The 15,546-nt window shown below is 43.0% G+C and overlaps 1 protein-coding gene across 21 annotated transcripts in view; it reads right to left on the bottom strand.

The window, feature by feature from the left end:
• Window positions 1-865: 865 nt before the first annotated feature.
• Window positions 866-15,546, bottom strand: part of GOLGB1 (golgin B1) — a 46,265-nt gene continuing 31,584 nt past the window's right edge. For 16 of the 21 annotated variants that reach the window (XM_030472118.1, XM_030472120.1, XM_030472123.1 and 13 more), the window contains 8 exons: window positions 14,652-14,830; window positions 13,265-13,430; window positions 11,420-11,551; window positions 7,650-7,808; window positions 7,420-7,517; window positions 6,324-6,458; window positions 3,765-3,867; window positions 866-2,580 (listed from right to left, as the gene is read on the bottom strand). In XM_030472118.1, coding sequence (XP_030327978.1) covers window positions 2,446-2,580; window positions 3,765-3,867; window positions 6,324-6,458; window positions 7,420-7,517; window positions 7,650-7,808; window positions 11,420-11,551; window positions 13,265-13,430; window positions 14,652-14,830 — 1,107 coding nt within the window. In that variant the 3' untranslated portion in view covers window positions 866-2,445. Of the gene's footprint in view, window positions 3,868-6,323; window positions 6,459-7,419; window positions 7,518-7,649; window positions 7,809-11,419; window positions 11,552-12,716; window positions 12,813-13,264; window positions 13,431-14,651; window positions 14,831-15,546 lie in introns of those variants that run through there. The other 5 variants (XM_030472124.1, XR_003989475.1, XM_030472126.1 and 2 more) reach the window with 5 other exon arrangements.

Here is a 15,546-nt window from a genome sequence, read left to right as displayed (position 1 = left end):
CCGTGCTGAAGCGGCTTGTGTGTACCAGAGATAGCAGAGTACAGCTCCACTGGTCAGTGTCTTCTCAGACTCTACTGCAGATGTATCAAAAAGCAGATGTATCGGTGAGACCAGTTATCAGATCAGGAGTTCCTTCTGAGGTTTTATTTTATTTATTTAATCTAAGATGTAACTGTTCCATCTGAAGGTCTAAAACATTGTCTCTGAACCAGCAGAAGCTTATCTTAGTTCAGGAAAACTTGAATCATGGGCTTTAAAGAAACATACTTTGCTTCTAATTCTTGGCTCTATTAAACACAGCGGAAGCATTATCTACGGTCTTACAACACCCCACTACCAGCTGTGTTCTAATGGTGGTGGTGGATTGCACTAGTGACTATGAACAAAGGCACCTCTCTTTGGCTACAGAAAGGTGGAAGAGGACGTTATGTTTTTAGTTCCATTTAAGTGAGTAGCATGCTTCCAGCTTGCTGTTGCCGACTCCTGTATCTTAGTGGCTTAGCCACTGGAGCTGTGCAACTCCAACGGGGTGCAGTGTTCAGTCAAATGTGCCCAAATGCAAAGACAAGTAAATCTAAGCAGGTCTTGTTTTACTGAAATTGCTTTCATTATTAAAGTGCTATTTCCTTCTTTCGTCATCGCAGTAAAAGCTGAAAAAGGCTGAGGGAGAGGTGAGATAGAGGAAAAAGGTCATCTCCAGAGGCAATCAGATAATACGAAGAAACAGAGCTTTTGCTATCGGTGTACAAGGAACTGTACACAAAAGTGACCTACAGTCCCATGATGGTCTTGTAAAAGGTATGATACAGCAATTCTATATACCCTTCAACAGACCTCTCATATTTACATGAGAATATTATACAAATTGCATCTGAAAAATAATCTTTATTATATATATATGTCCCAGGAAGCTATAGGCAAAGTATTTGGTCTCTGAATTTTATATAGTTGAGGAAGTCCACACAGATAATCAAGGGTAGTGCACAAATGAATACATAATACCAATGTTCTGGACCTGCCAGAAATCCAGTTATTTTACCGTGATGAAATCATCCCATTCTCAAACAGGCTTTGTTTACTGGCTAGAGAATCTTTCTTTACCAGCAATATCAGAAGAATTACCTCTTTCCCATGGGAAAAACAAGACTGTTAATACTATAGTAAGAGGCAGATAGAATCCTTCTAGCAAGTACTCTGAACAGAATGACCACTTGGTCTCTCGACAGGGAACTTGACTGGAACTATCTTCTTCGTATTCAGCATTCTCCCCTTGGAACAGGGTGGTCTCAATTCTACGACATATTCAGGAGTTCTTTAGAAAAGTCAGCTTTCCATATATCCTGTAAGGTCAAGTTCATTTACATCCATTTGCTTTAGATTCAAACAAGTCCAATGACCAGCACTAGCTTTCTACAAGAGGCTTTTCCTAAAGCAGAGATGTCAGAAGGTTCTGAAATTGTAGTCCGCTCCTCAGCATAGGGGGAACAGTTTATTTCTGGAGCTTCTGCTTTTGATTTGGGCCCACATTCTGCATTATGGAACCCTTAAGCACAGCCTGTACAGCTTTAATCTTGTGGCAAGGGTTCAGTGGATTAGAATGCTGGAGCATGGAAGCTCTGATTTCTAGAGGTATGCAAGCACCTTCCATCATGTGAGGTGCACAAATGCTTTAACTGGCAAGGTTATTAACTTAGGGCTAAAAAGTTTGTTTCCTATTCCTTTTCAATAACTAAATTACTGATGTTATTTTACAAGCTTGTCAGGGCAGATATATGACTGCTTCTACATGGAATGCTCAGCAGGTCCAGATACACTAATTTTGGCCTTTTTTCAACAGGAGATGCAACTGGGCAGGAATCACAATTTTCAAATTCAATTCATGTTCCTTAAAGCATCCACAACTTCCTTAGGATATGCATTTCAAGCAGCACTGAGACACGGAGCAAATCTAAGGGATGGAAGAGAAGGAAGAAGCTGCTCACTCTTGTATCTAGCTACAGGGTTTCCCCAACCCAACTTACTGACCGGTCTAAGAGGGGGAAGATTCTGCAGTTCCTAGAAGCGGTGTAGTACTGCAGCAACTCAATATTTTTCTTATTGCTACCACAGCACAATACTATCTAAAATGGGTGGTGCTACCTCCAGCTATAGGAAGAAATTCTATCCTTGAAGCTTGTAGCATGAGGACCCTGGCTTAGAAAACATACCACTCATTTAAAACACCGAAGGAATGGCAGATGTCCTGGAAACAGGTCCCAAGCATCGGCACTGGCTGCTGCATACTTAGACAGCAAGCAACCTAGGTGCAAGCTGCTGTGTGCAGCTACTCCTTACGAGCTGACTTGGAAAAAGAAGGCAGTTGGGTGAAGTGCTACCATGTCAATAGAGAATGCAGACCCTCATTACACAGAGGGTTGTGGCTCCAGAAAAGGCTGTTATTCCTGTTCATAGGTGGCCTGTAAAGCACAGGAAGAGAAGGACATGGAGAGCAAGCAGATACATGGCCACTAGCAGAGGCAAGTGGGTCCTAGAACGGAAGAGAGAGCGTAACAGGCGTCGTAGTCCAAGGATATTCCGAGTCTGGAAGAGTAGAAGAGAGACCAGTCAGTACCAGGAATGGATATGTCCCCAGCTGCCTTCACCCAGAGCTCTCCAGACCATGAAGGTTAATGAGCATGAACCTTCCCAAATCTGTTCCACTGCCAGATTTGACCTCTAGAGCAAATCCTCTGTGAAATATTCCCCTTTCCCTGCTCTCTGCAGGTTTCTCATGAACCAGCTCTCTCCAATTCTGCTTGAGAAAAGGCAGCAGAATGCAGAACATCTCCCTTTAACACTTGGTCTCTATGAATTTCTAGGCCCTCCAAGTGAAATATAAACAAATGGCTCAATGGTACTTCTCTGCTAGAGCCTTGAGCTACTAGGAATCTGGCCTAAAAGAAGAAAATGATTATGTGTTGTTTCACACTTGCAGCAAAAGGACTTCTGAAGCTGTTGAACCAGCTGCTGTAGATGGACGTTATTCTACGGGGCCTCTTCCAGGAGTCAGTGTAACATCAACTGGCAAAGTTCCAGTAGAAAGAAAAAACTGTCTATTCTGGTAACAAACCCCAAGCATGAGCACAGAACAGCATCCAGTTATTGCTCGTGTCATAATTCTGCTGATGCTGCTCTTGAGAGCATCACCCCCAAGTCTTGAAGAGACCAGGGTGCAAACTCTTCAGCAGGGCTTCATCTTTAGCAAAACAGGACAGGTGACTGCCAGGCTGTCATCCAGAAGTGAAAAAGCAGCTCCCCACTTCAGCTCCCAGGTTGACTGATGCAGGTTTGAAAGACCACGAGTGAGAAAAATATGAGATGGCTGCTAAACAAAAGGGCAGATTATCCAGACATTACAGATGCTAGGGCCAATAATACATACATTTGTTATTGCACATTGTTATGCCTATTTGATCACCACTGAGGCCTTGAATATTCCACAAGGAACACGGGACCATGCTTTAGGCACAGACAATGTTGGTCTACACTTTAGTGAGCCCTGAAATTTAGTCTGTTTATGCAGACTGTAGCACAGCCATGATCAGAACAATATGTGACTTTTGGCTTGGAAAACAGAGTAAGACGAGCAGAAATCTACACAAACCCTAAGGATTTACATGTGCCTACAGAAGGGTTTAGCTGCTATAGGTTCAGAGTTTTCAGTTCATATTTTCTTGCATCAGCCAGGGCTCATATCACTGACAGCTGTGAATGTAAATTCTTACTTTGCTAAAATTATCCATGGAGTCAATCAGCAAGGAATGCTCTTGACTTGGAGTCACATCAATGCTAGCACTTAGGGAAGACGTCCACTCACTTGACTGCAACCTGGCACAAAAAACATGAAATGAGATTAAATTTCTTGTGATGTCCCAAACCCCTTGGTAGGACAAGGGGTAATGGGTTCAAACTTAAACAGAGGAAGTTTAGATTAGATATAAGGAAGAAGTTCTTTACAGTGAGGGTGGTGAAGCACTGGAATGGGTTGCCCAGGGAGGTTGTGGATGCTCCATCCCTGGCGGTGTTCAAGGCCAGGTTGGACAGAGCCTTGAGCCACATGGTTTAGGGCAAGGTGTCCCTGCCCATGGCAGGGGGGTTGGAACTAGATGATCTTAAGGTCCTTTCCAACCCTTACGATTCTATGATTCTATGATTCTAAACCAACATGCCAGACAAGCTTAGGAAAGGAGGTATTTCTTCAAAAAGAAGTCAATGATTGCAAGCAAGCTATGGCCTCACTTGACAAGAACTGGTTTTGTTTGTACTACTGTAGTGCCTGCTGAGCTCAAGCTGTGCAGAAGGACTGGGTGATCCTCCTTTCTCCACCAGCAGAGTGGTGAAACCATAACAGAAAAGGCATATTATGCTTGCTCAGTGCCAGCCACTTCCTGGGTCCATTGTTATAGCTCTAGTCAGAGAGAAAAGTAAAACTTCCATACTGCATGATGTACAGATTACCATTCCTCTCCAGTAGGACAGCTCAGCTGCTTGCGGTGGAGCCCTCCCTAATTTATATCCTGTCACTTCAACTCATCGCTCTTTCGGTGCTGTTTGTTTTGTTTTTAACTTTTTTGTCTTTCAGCAATTTCAAGTTCTTCAACTTAACTGAGGTTCTGTGTTCTACGTGGGGGCCTCCACGTGAAATTTCATAGTGTGTGACTTGAAAGAAACCAGGGCAGATGATTTAACTGTATATTTTAAATTCTATGAAATTATTTTGGAAACGAGCTCTGGTCCCAGTAGTGCTCGTTCTTGCTAACTATTTTCTAGTGACAGATATTCAAGATTGGTAAGATACTATTAAATGATGGAATGCAGAAGTAGCACCGTCAAATCTTCAGGCTAGCTTTAGTTAGTGAAGTGAATCCACCTGTAGGAGGCTTACATAGACTTTAACACTAGAAGAGGCTACGCTTGTCTTAGTTGAGTAGCGATCACTGGGAACTGTGTCCAGAATTCTTCCACGTACCTTTTTTTTTTCCTTCTGAATCGGCATGTGTCAGAAGAAAGCTATTGCTTTCGTGTAAAAGACTCCAATAGTGAGGTTTATTTTAACTTGCACAGAACAAGTGCCTACAGTCAAGTTACATGATAAAACCCACTTTTAGACTCAATGAGGAGAAACAGGCATTTCTGACATGTGCCTCACTGCATCCTCATCCTAACATCTAGTGTAGGTCAGGTTCCTTTTCTCTGCTGAGTATAATGGCATCTGTCAAGTAACCCAAGATACACAGTGTTTTGGGTATAAATAGCAAGGTTTTGGTAACAGCAAGTTGCAAGGCAGAGCTGTGTGGCAGGAGGCCATGAAGTACCCTGCACCAGTCACAACTGGCTCGGCAATGTGTGATGCCTCACTGTGTGCCAAAACTACAAGCAGAGGAGCACATAGTGCTTCTGCTCAAATGTATTTAACAAAGGGTAGTGGCTGCTAGGGGAAGAAGGAAATGAGTAAGAAACAAGGAGCAGCATTGAGAAGTCACTGCATACTGATCCCAGCATCCTATGCTGCCCTTTGCCTCACAAAAGAGACTGAGTGTAATGTACAGTGCAAACAAGGGGGCACTAAAAAGGGGAGAGGAGAGGTGTCTAGGCTGAGTTGAGCTAGGGAAAGGCAGGGAGGGGGAAGTGTTTTTCCCAAGTGTTTAATTGTTTCTCAATACTGAAATTAATTAAAAGTTTATGTTAATTGGCAATAATTAAAATTGAGTGTCATTCTTCAAGTCCAGACTGTTTTGCACATGACACACAGGTGCTTACTGAGACGACAGATCCCCTGGAAATATGAAAACTCCTCTTTTGCCTTTACCCAATTTCCAGTAGTTAATTTAACTCACTGAGAAAGCTGGCATCTCATTTCTAGTCAGAATTTGTCTTAATGTCTGGTCAGTTGTCTCATTCTATCTTTGTCTACAATTGAAGGATAAGCTGAACATCAGGAAACACTTTTTTTTTTTTTTTTTTAATGTAAGGGTGACTGAGCACTGGCACAGGGCTGCTCAGGGAGACTGTGAAGCCTTCATCCTTGGAGATACTCAGAAGCCATCTAGACGTGGTCCCGGGCAACTGACTCTACATAGCCCTGCTTGAGCAGGGGCATTGGACCAGATGACCTCCAGAGGTCCCTTCCAACCTCAACCATTCTGTCAGATACGGTATAGTTGTTTCTATGTCCCCAGTGACACTCAACAGTAGGATATAATGCAGTGCAAATGAACACAGAGCTAGGATCACCATAGTGTCACTTCTATGGTGACACTGCCGGCTTGCCCAGGCTCCCTCACCTCCTGATCTGATCCTGTGCTGCAGAGAGCACCTCCTCCACAGCAAGACGACGGTCCCGTTCTTCCTCTAGCTGCTCCTCCAAATACCTCATATCCTGCTTTGTGCTGCTATGTAAATGTTCTGTTTCAGACAACCTGTTAGAAAATAACCAAGCATATGCCAAAAAAGGACTAATTCATAAACTATTCTGTTTCTATTATATTCACTGATGCAGGATGCGAACGGACTCTAATTCCCTTTCACTTCACAGAAGACTTAATAATCTTTTATTAATATATTTCATAAAATCATAGAACCAATCAGGTTGGAAAAGACCTTTAAGATCATCAAAAGTCCAACCTTTACCCCAGCACTGCCAAGGCCACCACTAAATCATGTCACTAAGGGCCTTGTCTACACATTTCTTAAATGCTTAGGGAACAGTGGAATTTAAATTATTTGCAAAGCAAGAGAAAAGGATAAACCTCTTGAAGCTTCTGTGTCACATCAAGAAGGTGTTCCTTGGCTCTGTCATCCAGGGCCCCACTTTCTGAAAATTATTTTGAAAGGGTATGAGGAATCACGTAGTAGATCTTAGTTCCAGAAGGTTACAAGGAATCATGTGCTAGGTCTTAATTCCAGAGACTCTCAGGCTAACAGCCTTGAGACCAGGACCATTGATATACTTCAGCAGTCACTGAAGACCCAGGCCATCAAATCAAAGATGATCAATTGGCTGGCGATGGTCAAATGGAATTCCTGCTGCATATTTTTTCATTTTTCATGCTGCTGCCTCTTCATTTTTTCATTTTCATCCATCCAAAGAGATGGACAGAGCCTTGGGCAACATGGGCTAGGGTGAGGCACCCCTGCCCATGGCAGGGGGGTTGGAACTAGATGATCTTAAGGTCTTTTCCAGCCCAAACCATTCTGTGATTCTATGACTAATGACAGCTGTCAAGTGCATATAGCAGTTCCTCCTCTTCCACAAGGCCCTAGTGTGGAATGAGGTTTTTCCAACACTGACAGACGGTAACAGAAGTAGGCTCACCACTAGTCCAAAGACTTCCATCAGGACTAACACCTCCCACTCCTGTTTTCTCAGGCTTTCTTTACCTCAGCTGCAGCTCCTGCAGTTCTGGTGTGTAACTGCCTCTCTGGGGCTCATTCTTTTCTTGGGGTGCTCCTGGAGCAGCATCTGTTGCAAACAACTCCTGAAAGAAAGCATGAATGTAGGGCAGATAGCACTGAATGAAGAGGATAGAAAGTAGCTGCAATGCTGCACAGTTAGCGGAGCCATCTGCAATAAGCTTTCCCCTCCCTTGCACCAAGAAGATCACCCTTACCATGCCCTTGTCTGCAGACTGCAGCTCCTGGAGCTGCCTCTCAAGCACCAAGCAGCGGTTTAGAACCTCACTGTAGTGCTGATGACTCTCACAGATGCTCCGACTGCTACCACGCAACTGGAGGGAGAGGGCATTTTTCTCCTCAAAGACCTGAGACAGCTGAGAAGAGAACACAAATGCTGAGTAAAGAACTCGTATTTTTGTGAAAGCAAAATTGTTCTTTGTGTAACTGAGGGTAAGAATTCTACTGAGAACAGGGGAACTGCCCCACTGCATGTTACTAAGGTCCAAAGTGATAATATCCAATAGTAGCTTGTGGTTAAGGTTTCCAGAACAGGAGTCCCAAAACATCAACACAATATATAGAATAACATGCTTCCAAAACAAGATTTCTGAAGTGCTGAGACTCACCTAAATCTTTCAGAAATATAATCAATAAATTATGATTTTATATTCTTGCTTTCTCCTTGAATGCAACTCTCTGAATATTGATAAATTCTGAGTTTTCCATTTCATTGTGGGAATTAGACTGCTTTAGTCTAAGAATAATATTGACAACATGGATGTTTTAGTTGTTGCTCAGTAGCACTTACCCCGATCAAGGACTTTTCAGTCTCTCATGCTCTGCAATGAGGAGGGGCACGAGAAGCTGGGATGGAGCAGAGACAGGACACCTGATCTGAACTAGCCAAGGGGATATTCCATACCACAGCACATCATGCTTGGGATAGAAACTGGGTAGAGTTGGCCAGGAGCCTATTGCTGCTCGGGTTGGGCTGGGTATCGGCCAGCAGGTGCTAAGCAATTGTATTGGGCATCCCTGTTTGGGATTTTTTGTTTTGTCTCTTTTTGTTATTTCCCTTTTTATTGTTATTATTATTAGTAGAATTAGGTTATACCTTATTTTAATTATTAAACTGTTCTCATCTCAACCCACATGTTTTACCTTTTTGCTGATTCCCCTCCCCATCCCATGAGGTGCAGGGGGCTGTGGGTCAGTGGCTGCAGGGTACTTGGGTGCCAGAAAGGACTGTCATGGTTTAACCCCAGCTGGCAACTAACATGGGGCACAAAGGGTTGAGGTAATGACAGATTTGACTGGAGCGTGTTAAAACAAATGTGTTACAAGCATTCATTGTATTGGTTTAATATCACTGGTCATAATGTTGATTTATTTGCTCTCAGAGTTGTTGCGTTTGCTCTCAGGGTTGTGATATGTGATACCTCACCCCTGCGGTGATGTTTATGATCCTTGGGGCCAGGCTAAGATAATCATTTTGATGTACTCTGTAACACTGGCTTATGAAAGAAAGAATGGTCATGAAACTAATCGGGTATGTGTATTCATACCAGAATTGGTATGACATTGTCATCACATCTGTACTTCAGGAGTCATCTATTGGGAACTATTAATAATTACATCTTTTCCCTTTTCTCCTTGAAGATCCAACCTATGGGAGAGATGTCTTCCTACAGCTTTCTTTATTCTTTCCTTCCCTCCTTCTTTTCTTCCGAAATCTTCATTCTCGTCTAGGCTGAATATGGTTCATAGAATCATAGAATAGTTTGGGTTGGAAAGGACCTTAAGACCATCTAGTTCCAATCCCCTGCCATGGGCAGGAACACCTCACACTAGACCAGGTTGCTCAAAGCCCCATCCAAGAACACTGCCAGGGATGGAGCATTCAAAACTTCCTTGGGCAACCTGTTCCAGTCCCTCACCACTCACAATAAAGAATTTCTTCCTTATATCCAATCTAAATCTCCCCTTTTTAAACCCATTACCCCTTCTCCTATCACTACAGTCCCTGATGAAGACTCGCTTTAGGTCCCCTTCAGATACTGGAAGCTGCTCTGAGGTCACCACGCAGCTTCTCTTCTCCAAGCTGAATGCCCCCATTTTCTCAGCCTGTCTTTGTATGGGAGCTGCTCCAGCCTTTGATCATCCTCGTGGCCTCCTCTGGACTTTCTCCAATAGCTCCATGTCCTTCTTACGTTGAGGACACCAGAACTGCATACAGTGCTCCAAGTGGGGTCTCATGAGAGCAGAGGGGCAGGATCACCTCCTTCGACCTGCTGGTCACACTGGTGGTGATGCTGCCCAGCACACGGGTGGTTTCTTGGCTGTGTGTGCACACTGAAGCGGCTCATGTTCAGCTTCTCATTGACCAACACCCCCAAGTCCTTCTCCTCACGGCTGCTCTTAATGCATTCTCCACCCAGCCTGTATTTGTCCTTGGGATTGCCTCAACCCAGCTGTAGGACCTTGCATTTGGTCTTGTTGAACTTCATGAGGTTTGTGGTGGCCCACCTCTCCAGCCTGTCCAGGTCCCTCTGGATGGCACCCCTTCCCTCCAGCATGTCAAAAAGCAATGTTCAGGTTTTGTTTAAGGTTAAACAACTACTTAAGAATAAAAAATCCATGCCATCGACAGACTGGACTGATGGGCTGAAGCCAACTGTATGAGGTTCAACAAGATGAAGTGCCAGGTCCTGCACTTAGGCCACAACAACCCCATGCAACACTCCAGGCTTGAGGAAGAGTGGCTGGAAAGCTTCCTGGTAGAAAAAGACCCGGGGGTGCTGGTTGACAGTGGCTGAATGAACTGACAGTGTTTCCAGGTGGCCAAGGCGGCCAACAGTATCCTGGCTTGTATCAGAAATAGTGTGGCCAGCAGGCCTCTTGTGCTCAGCACTAGTGAGGGGCACCTTGAATCCTGTGTTCAGTTTTGGGTCCCTCACTACAAGAAGGACATTGAGGTGTTGGAACATGTCCAAAGAAGAGCAGCAAAGCTGGTGAAGGGTCTAGAGAACAAGTCTTACGAGGAGCAGCTGATTGGAACTGGATTTGTTCAGTCTGAAGAAAAGGAAGCTAAGGAGAGACCTTACTGCTCTCTACAACTACCTGAAAGGAGGTTGCAATGAGGTGGAGGTCTGTCTCTTCTCCCAAGTAACAAGTGATTGGACAAGATGAAAAGGCCTCAAGTTGCACCAGGGGAGGTCAGACTGGATTTAGGAAACATTTCTTCACCAAAAGGGTTGTCAAGCACCGAACAGGCTGCCCAGGGCAGTGGTTGAGTCAACATCCTTGGAGGTATTTAAAAGACATGTAGATGTGGCACAGAGGGACATGGTTTAGTGGTGTACTTGGTACTGTTAGGCTAATGGTTGGACTCAGTAATCTTAAGGGTCTTTTCCAAACTAAATGATTCTAAAATGGATAGAGAAATGGGAAGGAGTCCAAGGAAAAGGCTGCTGAGATCACTGAGAGCTAGGCTGCTTTATCCTGCTAAAGAGAACGTGCTAAAGGGTCTTTTTACAATAGCTTACAATGAAATTAAAGGAAGTCATAAAGCTGACAAAGCCAACTTCTTGATAGTGGCAGAAAATACAGTAAGGGGTCACAGCCACAGACTGTGGCTTGGAAGAGTCAAACTAAACATTAAGAAAAATATTTGCATTAAAAGTATAGAGCAGTATTGGTCAAAGGTCCAGTGTGGTTCTGGAATCTATTCTTTCACCACTCAGCCAGACAAAGTCATGGCTGACCAGATCTAATGTTGGTGACAGTGCTGCTTTAAGCATCAGAATGATGTACTAGATAATCTCCAGAAGTCTCTTCTAACTAATATTTCTGATTTTGTGTTACTTCACTAAACGTCCACAAGAACAGAAGGATTCATTCCTGCTACTCAAGCCCTATTCAAGCCTACCCTCTTCCCCACACTCCTTATTCCAGACTGCAAGCAGATATAAAATGTAATCAGTACCTTGCTGTTTAACTGCTGAATTCTGAGCTCTTTTTGGTGCAGTTCTTTCAGGCTGTCACTTAGCTGGGCCTGGAGATGTTTTGTCTCCGTTTCAAGGCTTGAGAAGTCCCCTCTCAGAGTTTCTGAAGAAATCTGCCAGGGAAAGAACAATACTGCACACATGACAACCCATTCCCGTATTCGTCCTCTCTGTTTAGTATTCCAAGATCAAAGCCCAACATTATTCCTGGTACTTGATCTGCTCAAGCAAAACAGCAAATGGGGAATAAACAGAAATATCCTAAAAGCCCTTTGAAAATCCAAACAATTAGGAAAGATCACTGAACTTGAACATACGATGGGTCTCTGTCCTGGTTCCAGCTGGGACAGAGTTAATTTTCTTCCTAGTAGCTGGTGCAGTGCTGGGTTTTGGTTCTAGTCTGAGAATAATGCAGGTAACACAACGATGGTTTAGTTGTTGCTCAGTAGCACCTACCCTGATCAAGGGCTTTTCAGTCTTTTGTGCTCTGCCAGTGAGGAGGGGCACAAGAAGCTGGGAGGAAGCAGAGACAGGACACCTGACCTGAGCTAGCCAAAGGGATATTCCATGCCACAGCACATCATGTTTGTGATAGAAACTGGGGGGAGTTAGCCAGAAGGGGCCAGTTGCTGCTTGGGGATGAGCTGGGCATCAGTCAGCAGATGGTGAGCAATTGTATTGTGCATCACTGGTTTATTCCTTCCTTTCTCTTTTTATTTCCTATCATTATTGTTATTTTACTTTTTATTTCAATTATTAAACTGTTTTTATCTCAACCTGTGGGTTTTTACATTTTTTACTAATTCTCCTCCCCATCCCACTGAGGGTGAGAGGTAAGAATTGAGCGAGTGGCTGCATGGAACTTAGTTGCTGGCTGGGCTTAAACCATGCCAATCCTTCTCAAAAGTTGTCTTAAAACTGTCTACAATACAGGAAGGGAAAAAAAAAAAGCATTTGAATGAGAACAAGAAAAACAAACAAAAAACTAAAGCAATGTCCACACTGCTCTCATTCAACACAGACTAAAAGGTCAGCACCAACACACTGTCCTGGAAAGCATCACATGCACATTGTTCCAGCTTTTTCTTTGCATATAGACACATGCATGTCAAAAGGCTAAGGAGGGATTTCCTCTTTCCTCCACTGACATAAAAGCTTCTTACTGGAACATTACAGATGGGGGCAGGAGAATTCGTTCCTTACTCATAACTTAATGGTATTATGGTACATGCAGCAGGCAAGTGCCCTTCCCCAGACCAATCTAAATACTCAACATACTACACTCCACTTTTAGCACTGTGATACAGGGGAAAGAAGGCAGGAAGTGTAATGTTCAATCCTCAGCCTCTCTGGGCTTGAGTCAGGATTGTAGATCTCCATCACAGTAAAAAAAGCACTAAAAATTCAATAGGAAACTTAAAAATTAGAATGTGACATTGAAAGGAGAACCAAACCAGAAGATCTTAGATTCAAACACACTGCAAGAGACAATTCTAAAATAGTCAGAAAGACCTGAGAATTCCATACTGCTTAGAAGGACCTAAGGTGCCTGCAAAGCCCTGTCTCTCTTATTCTCTTGAAACATTAGGAACCATGAGCTAAGGGAAGAGCACATAAGGATATGCCAGAGTTTTCTAAAGGTTTTCAATGATTCAAGTTGCATGGTTGGTATAGTCCCTTGAGGCCACGTTACAAAATCCGATACTGCAGTCTGTACAAGCTGAATACAAGCAACACGTACTCATAATAGCTGAATACGAGCTACTTTGGCTGAATTTCAAGCTTCACATTTCCACGCAATAAAGAACCTGTGTATTTCCACCCACCTTTGTTTGGTACTGCTCCTCTACAACTTGAGACTTGTTGAGGGGCCGTCCCATTTCTTGCATAATTCTTTGTAAATGGCTTAGTTGCTTGTCTTTTTCTGCTATGACCATCAGGTACTGCTCCTTTATGCTGCTGTTCTGCTTTTCCCAGGTAGTTTTCTCTTGTCTGCCCAGTATGACACAAAGGAAAATTACCAGGAAGTTACAAGTATCACTTATGATATCCAGGTATTGATTTGATTCTACTTCCTATCATTACCCCATGCCAGAAAAGAAGTTTTACAACAAAACCAAACCAAAACAACCCACTTAAGCACCCGAACCTTAAAAGCAGGTTTAAGGAAGTATTCTGTATTTACTCAACACTGCAGATTGTTCAAGGCTCACACTTTTGGTATTCCTGGACATTGTTTTGATCTTGCTGCAAAGACAGCTTTGTGAAGCAGGTCACTGACAATGCCACTTGTCATCATAACATTATCACTTCTTCAGTCAGATACGCACCAGGACCATAGCATGGATCTCAATATGCAAACTTGAAGCCTTAGCTTATTTACACTGTAGAAGCTAGACAGGAAATAAATCTCCTTTTCTTTTATCAGGAGATAATTAAAATTTGTAAGCTGCTTCAAACTTCACAAGATCTGAAGTGTAGTTTGAGGGTCAGATCGGTGGCAGGGGGAGGGAACACTACAAGTTTTTATATCACTTTGAACAAGAATAAGCCATATATCTTCCCACAAAAAAACCCTAACCCCTTTCACTCCAGGTTCAGTCATTCTTAGATGGATCTCTGAAGTACCTGAAAGGAATTTTTTCCCATTTTTAGAATACAGCATATTTGTCTGACTAGTTTTAGTCCAACCAGAGATGACAATTTACTAGACTTGAATTACAGACATTTTTAAAAATAGAAAACATAAAGCAAGTGAAACAAAGGATTAGACAGTCATACAAAATGACCATTTTCTTAACAATGGTCTCAGTGGGATAATAAATGGTGTTCATTATCAGCTTGGAATGGAGAGTTCTGTAATTATATACATAAGCTCCAATACAAGAAACAGCCCAACTTTCCTCTCAAACAGATGATATTGGCCACCACTGGATGAAGGAAATAAGAATTAAAAGATCATTGGTCTATTTCTCACAGGCATTTCCTTCCAATACACTGGGCTGTAATCCTTCACCCTAAGATGGAGGCAAAAGCTGAACAAGGAAAACACATAAACACATGCCCAATCCTGAACAGGGCAGTGGTTTAGTGACAGATGACGCAGGCAAGCTGAGATTCTCAATGCTTTCTTTGCCTTCTGCCCACAATTGCTCTTGGAGTGAAAGAAATGGCTTATTTGCATCTCTGAGGCAGTGATCAGACAACTCTCACCTAAGCTGATGGATCTCCTGCTGGTAGGAAATACTTTCTTGCTTCAGCTGTTCTTGGAGACAGCGCTGTTTATCTGCCTCTTGCTGGTATTCCTGCAGTTGTGCTTTTAAGCGAGAATTTTCAGCTGATTCTACCCCAATGAGGATGTATTGCTGCTGCAGATTCTTCAACTCTCTTACCTTTAAAGGTAAATATAAAAAAAAAAAAATTAAAGGGAAATATCAGAGTGTGACAACTAAGCAAGCAGCTAGGATTATTACTTATAAGTGTTTAAGAGTATTTCTCACTGTGGCAGCTGGAGAAAGAAAAGTCACATTCAGATGACAGAGAAACTAGATATTGAATCAGTGATTACAGCAGTCTACTAAAAACTGCTCAGAAAAAAAAAAAACCCCAAACAAACCCCAAATCTTCAGTGAATTCCATTATTAATGAGATTTAACATCCTGTCCTGGTTTCGGCAAAGGGGTATTCCATACCACAGCACGTCATGCTTGGGATAGAAACTAGGGGGAGTTACTCAGAAGGAACCAATCGCTGCTTGCGCCGGGCTGGGTATCAGTCAGCAGGCGCTGAGCAACTGTATTCTGCATCACTGCTAGTTATTGGGTTTTTTTCCCTTCCCTTTCCCCTTTTAGTTTTATAAGCTCTCCCCTTGTTATTTCCCTTATCATTATCATCATTAGTAGTAGTATATTGCACTTTAGTTATTAAACTGTTCTCATCTCAACCTGCAGGTTTTACATTCTCCTGATTCTCCTCCCCATCCCGCCTGAGGGTGAGTGAGCGGCTGCTGATGCTGAGTTACTGGCTGGGGTTAAACCATGACACATACGTTAACAAAAAGAAGCCGGCATAGGGAGGCAACTCAATTCCCTTTGAAAGGTTACAGTGA

This window comes from Strigops habroptila, chromosome 3 (genome assembly GCF_004027225.2).
Source record: "Strigops habroptila isolate Jane chromosome 3, bStrHab1.2.pri, whole genome shotgun sequence".
Classification (NCBI taxonomy): domain Eukaryota; kingdom Metazoa; phylum Chordata; class Aves; order Psittaciformes; family Psittacidae; genus Strigops; species Strigops habroptila.
The sequence above is the reverse complement of the archived record's forward strand: the minus strand, read 5'-3'. Positions and strand labels throughout refer to the sequence as shown.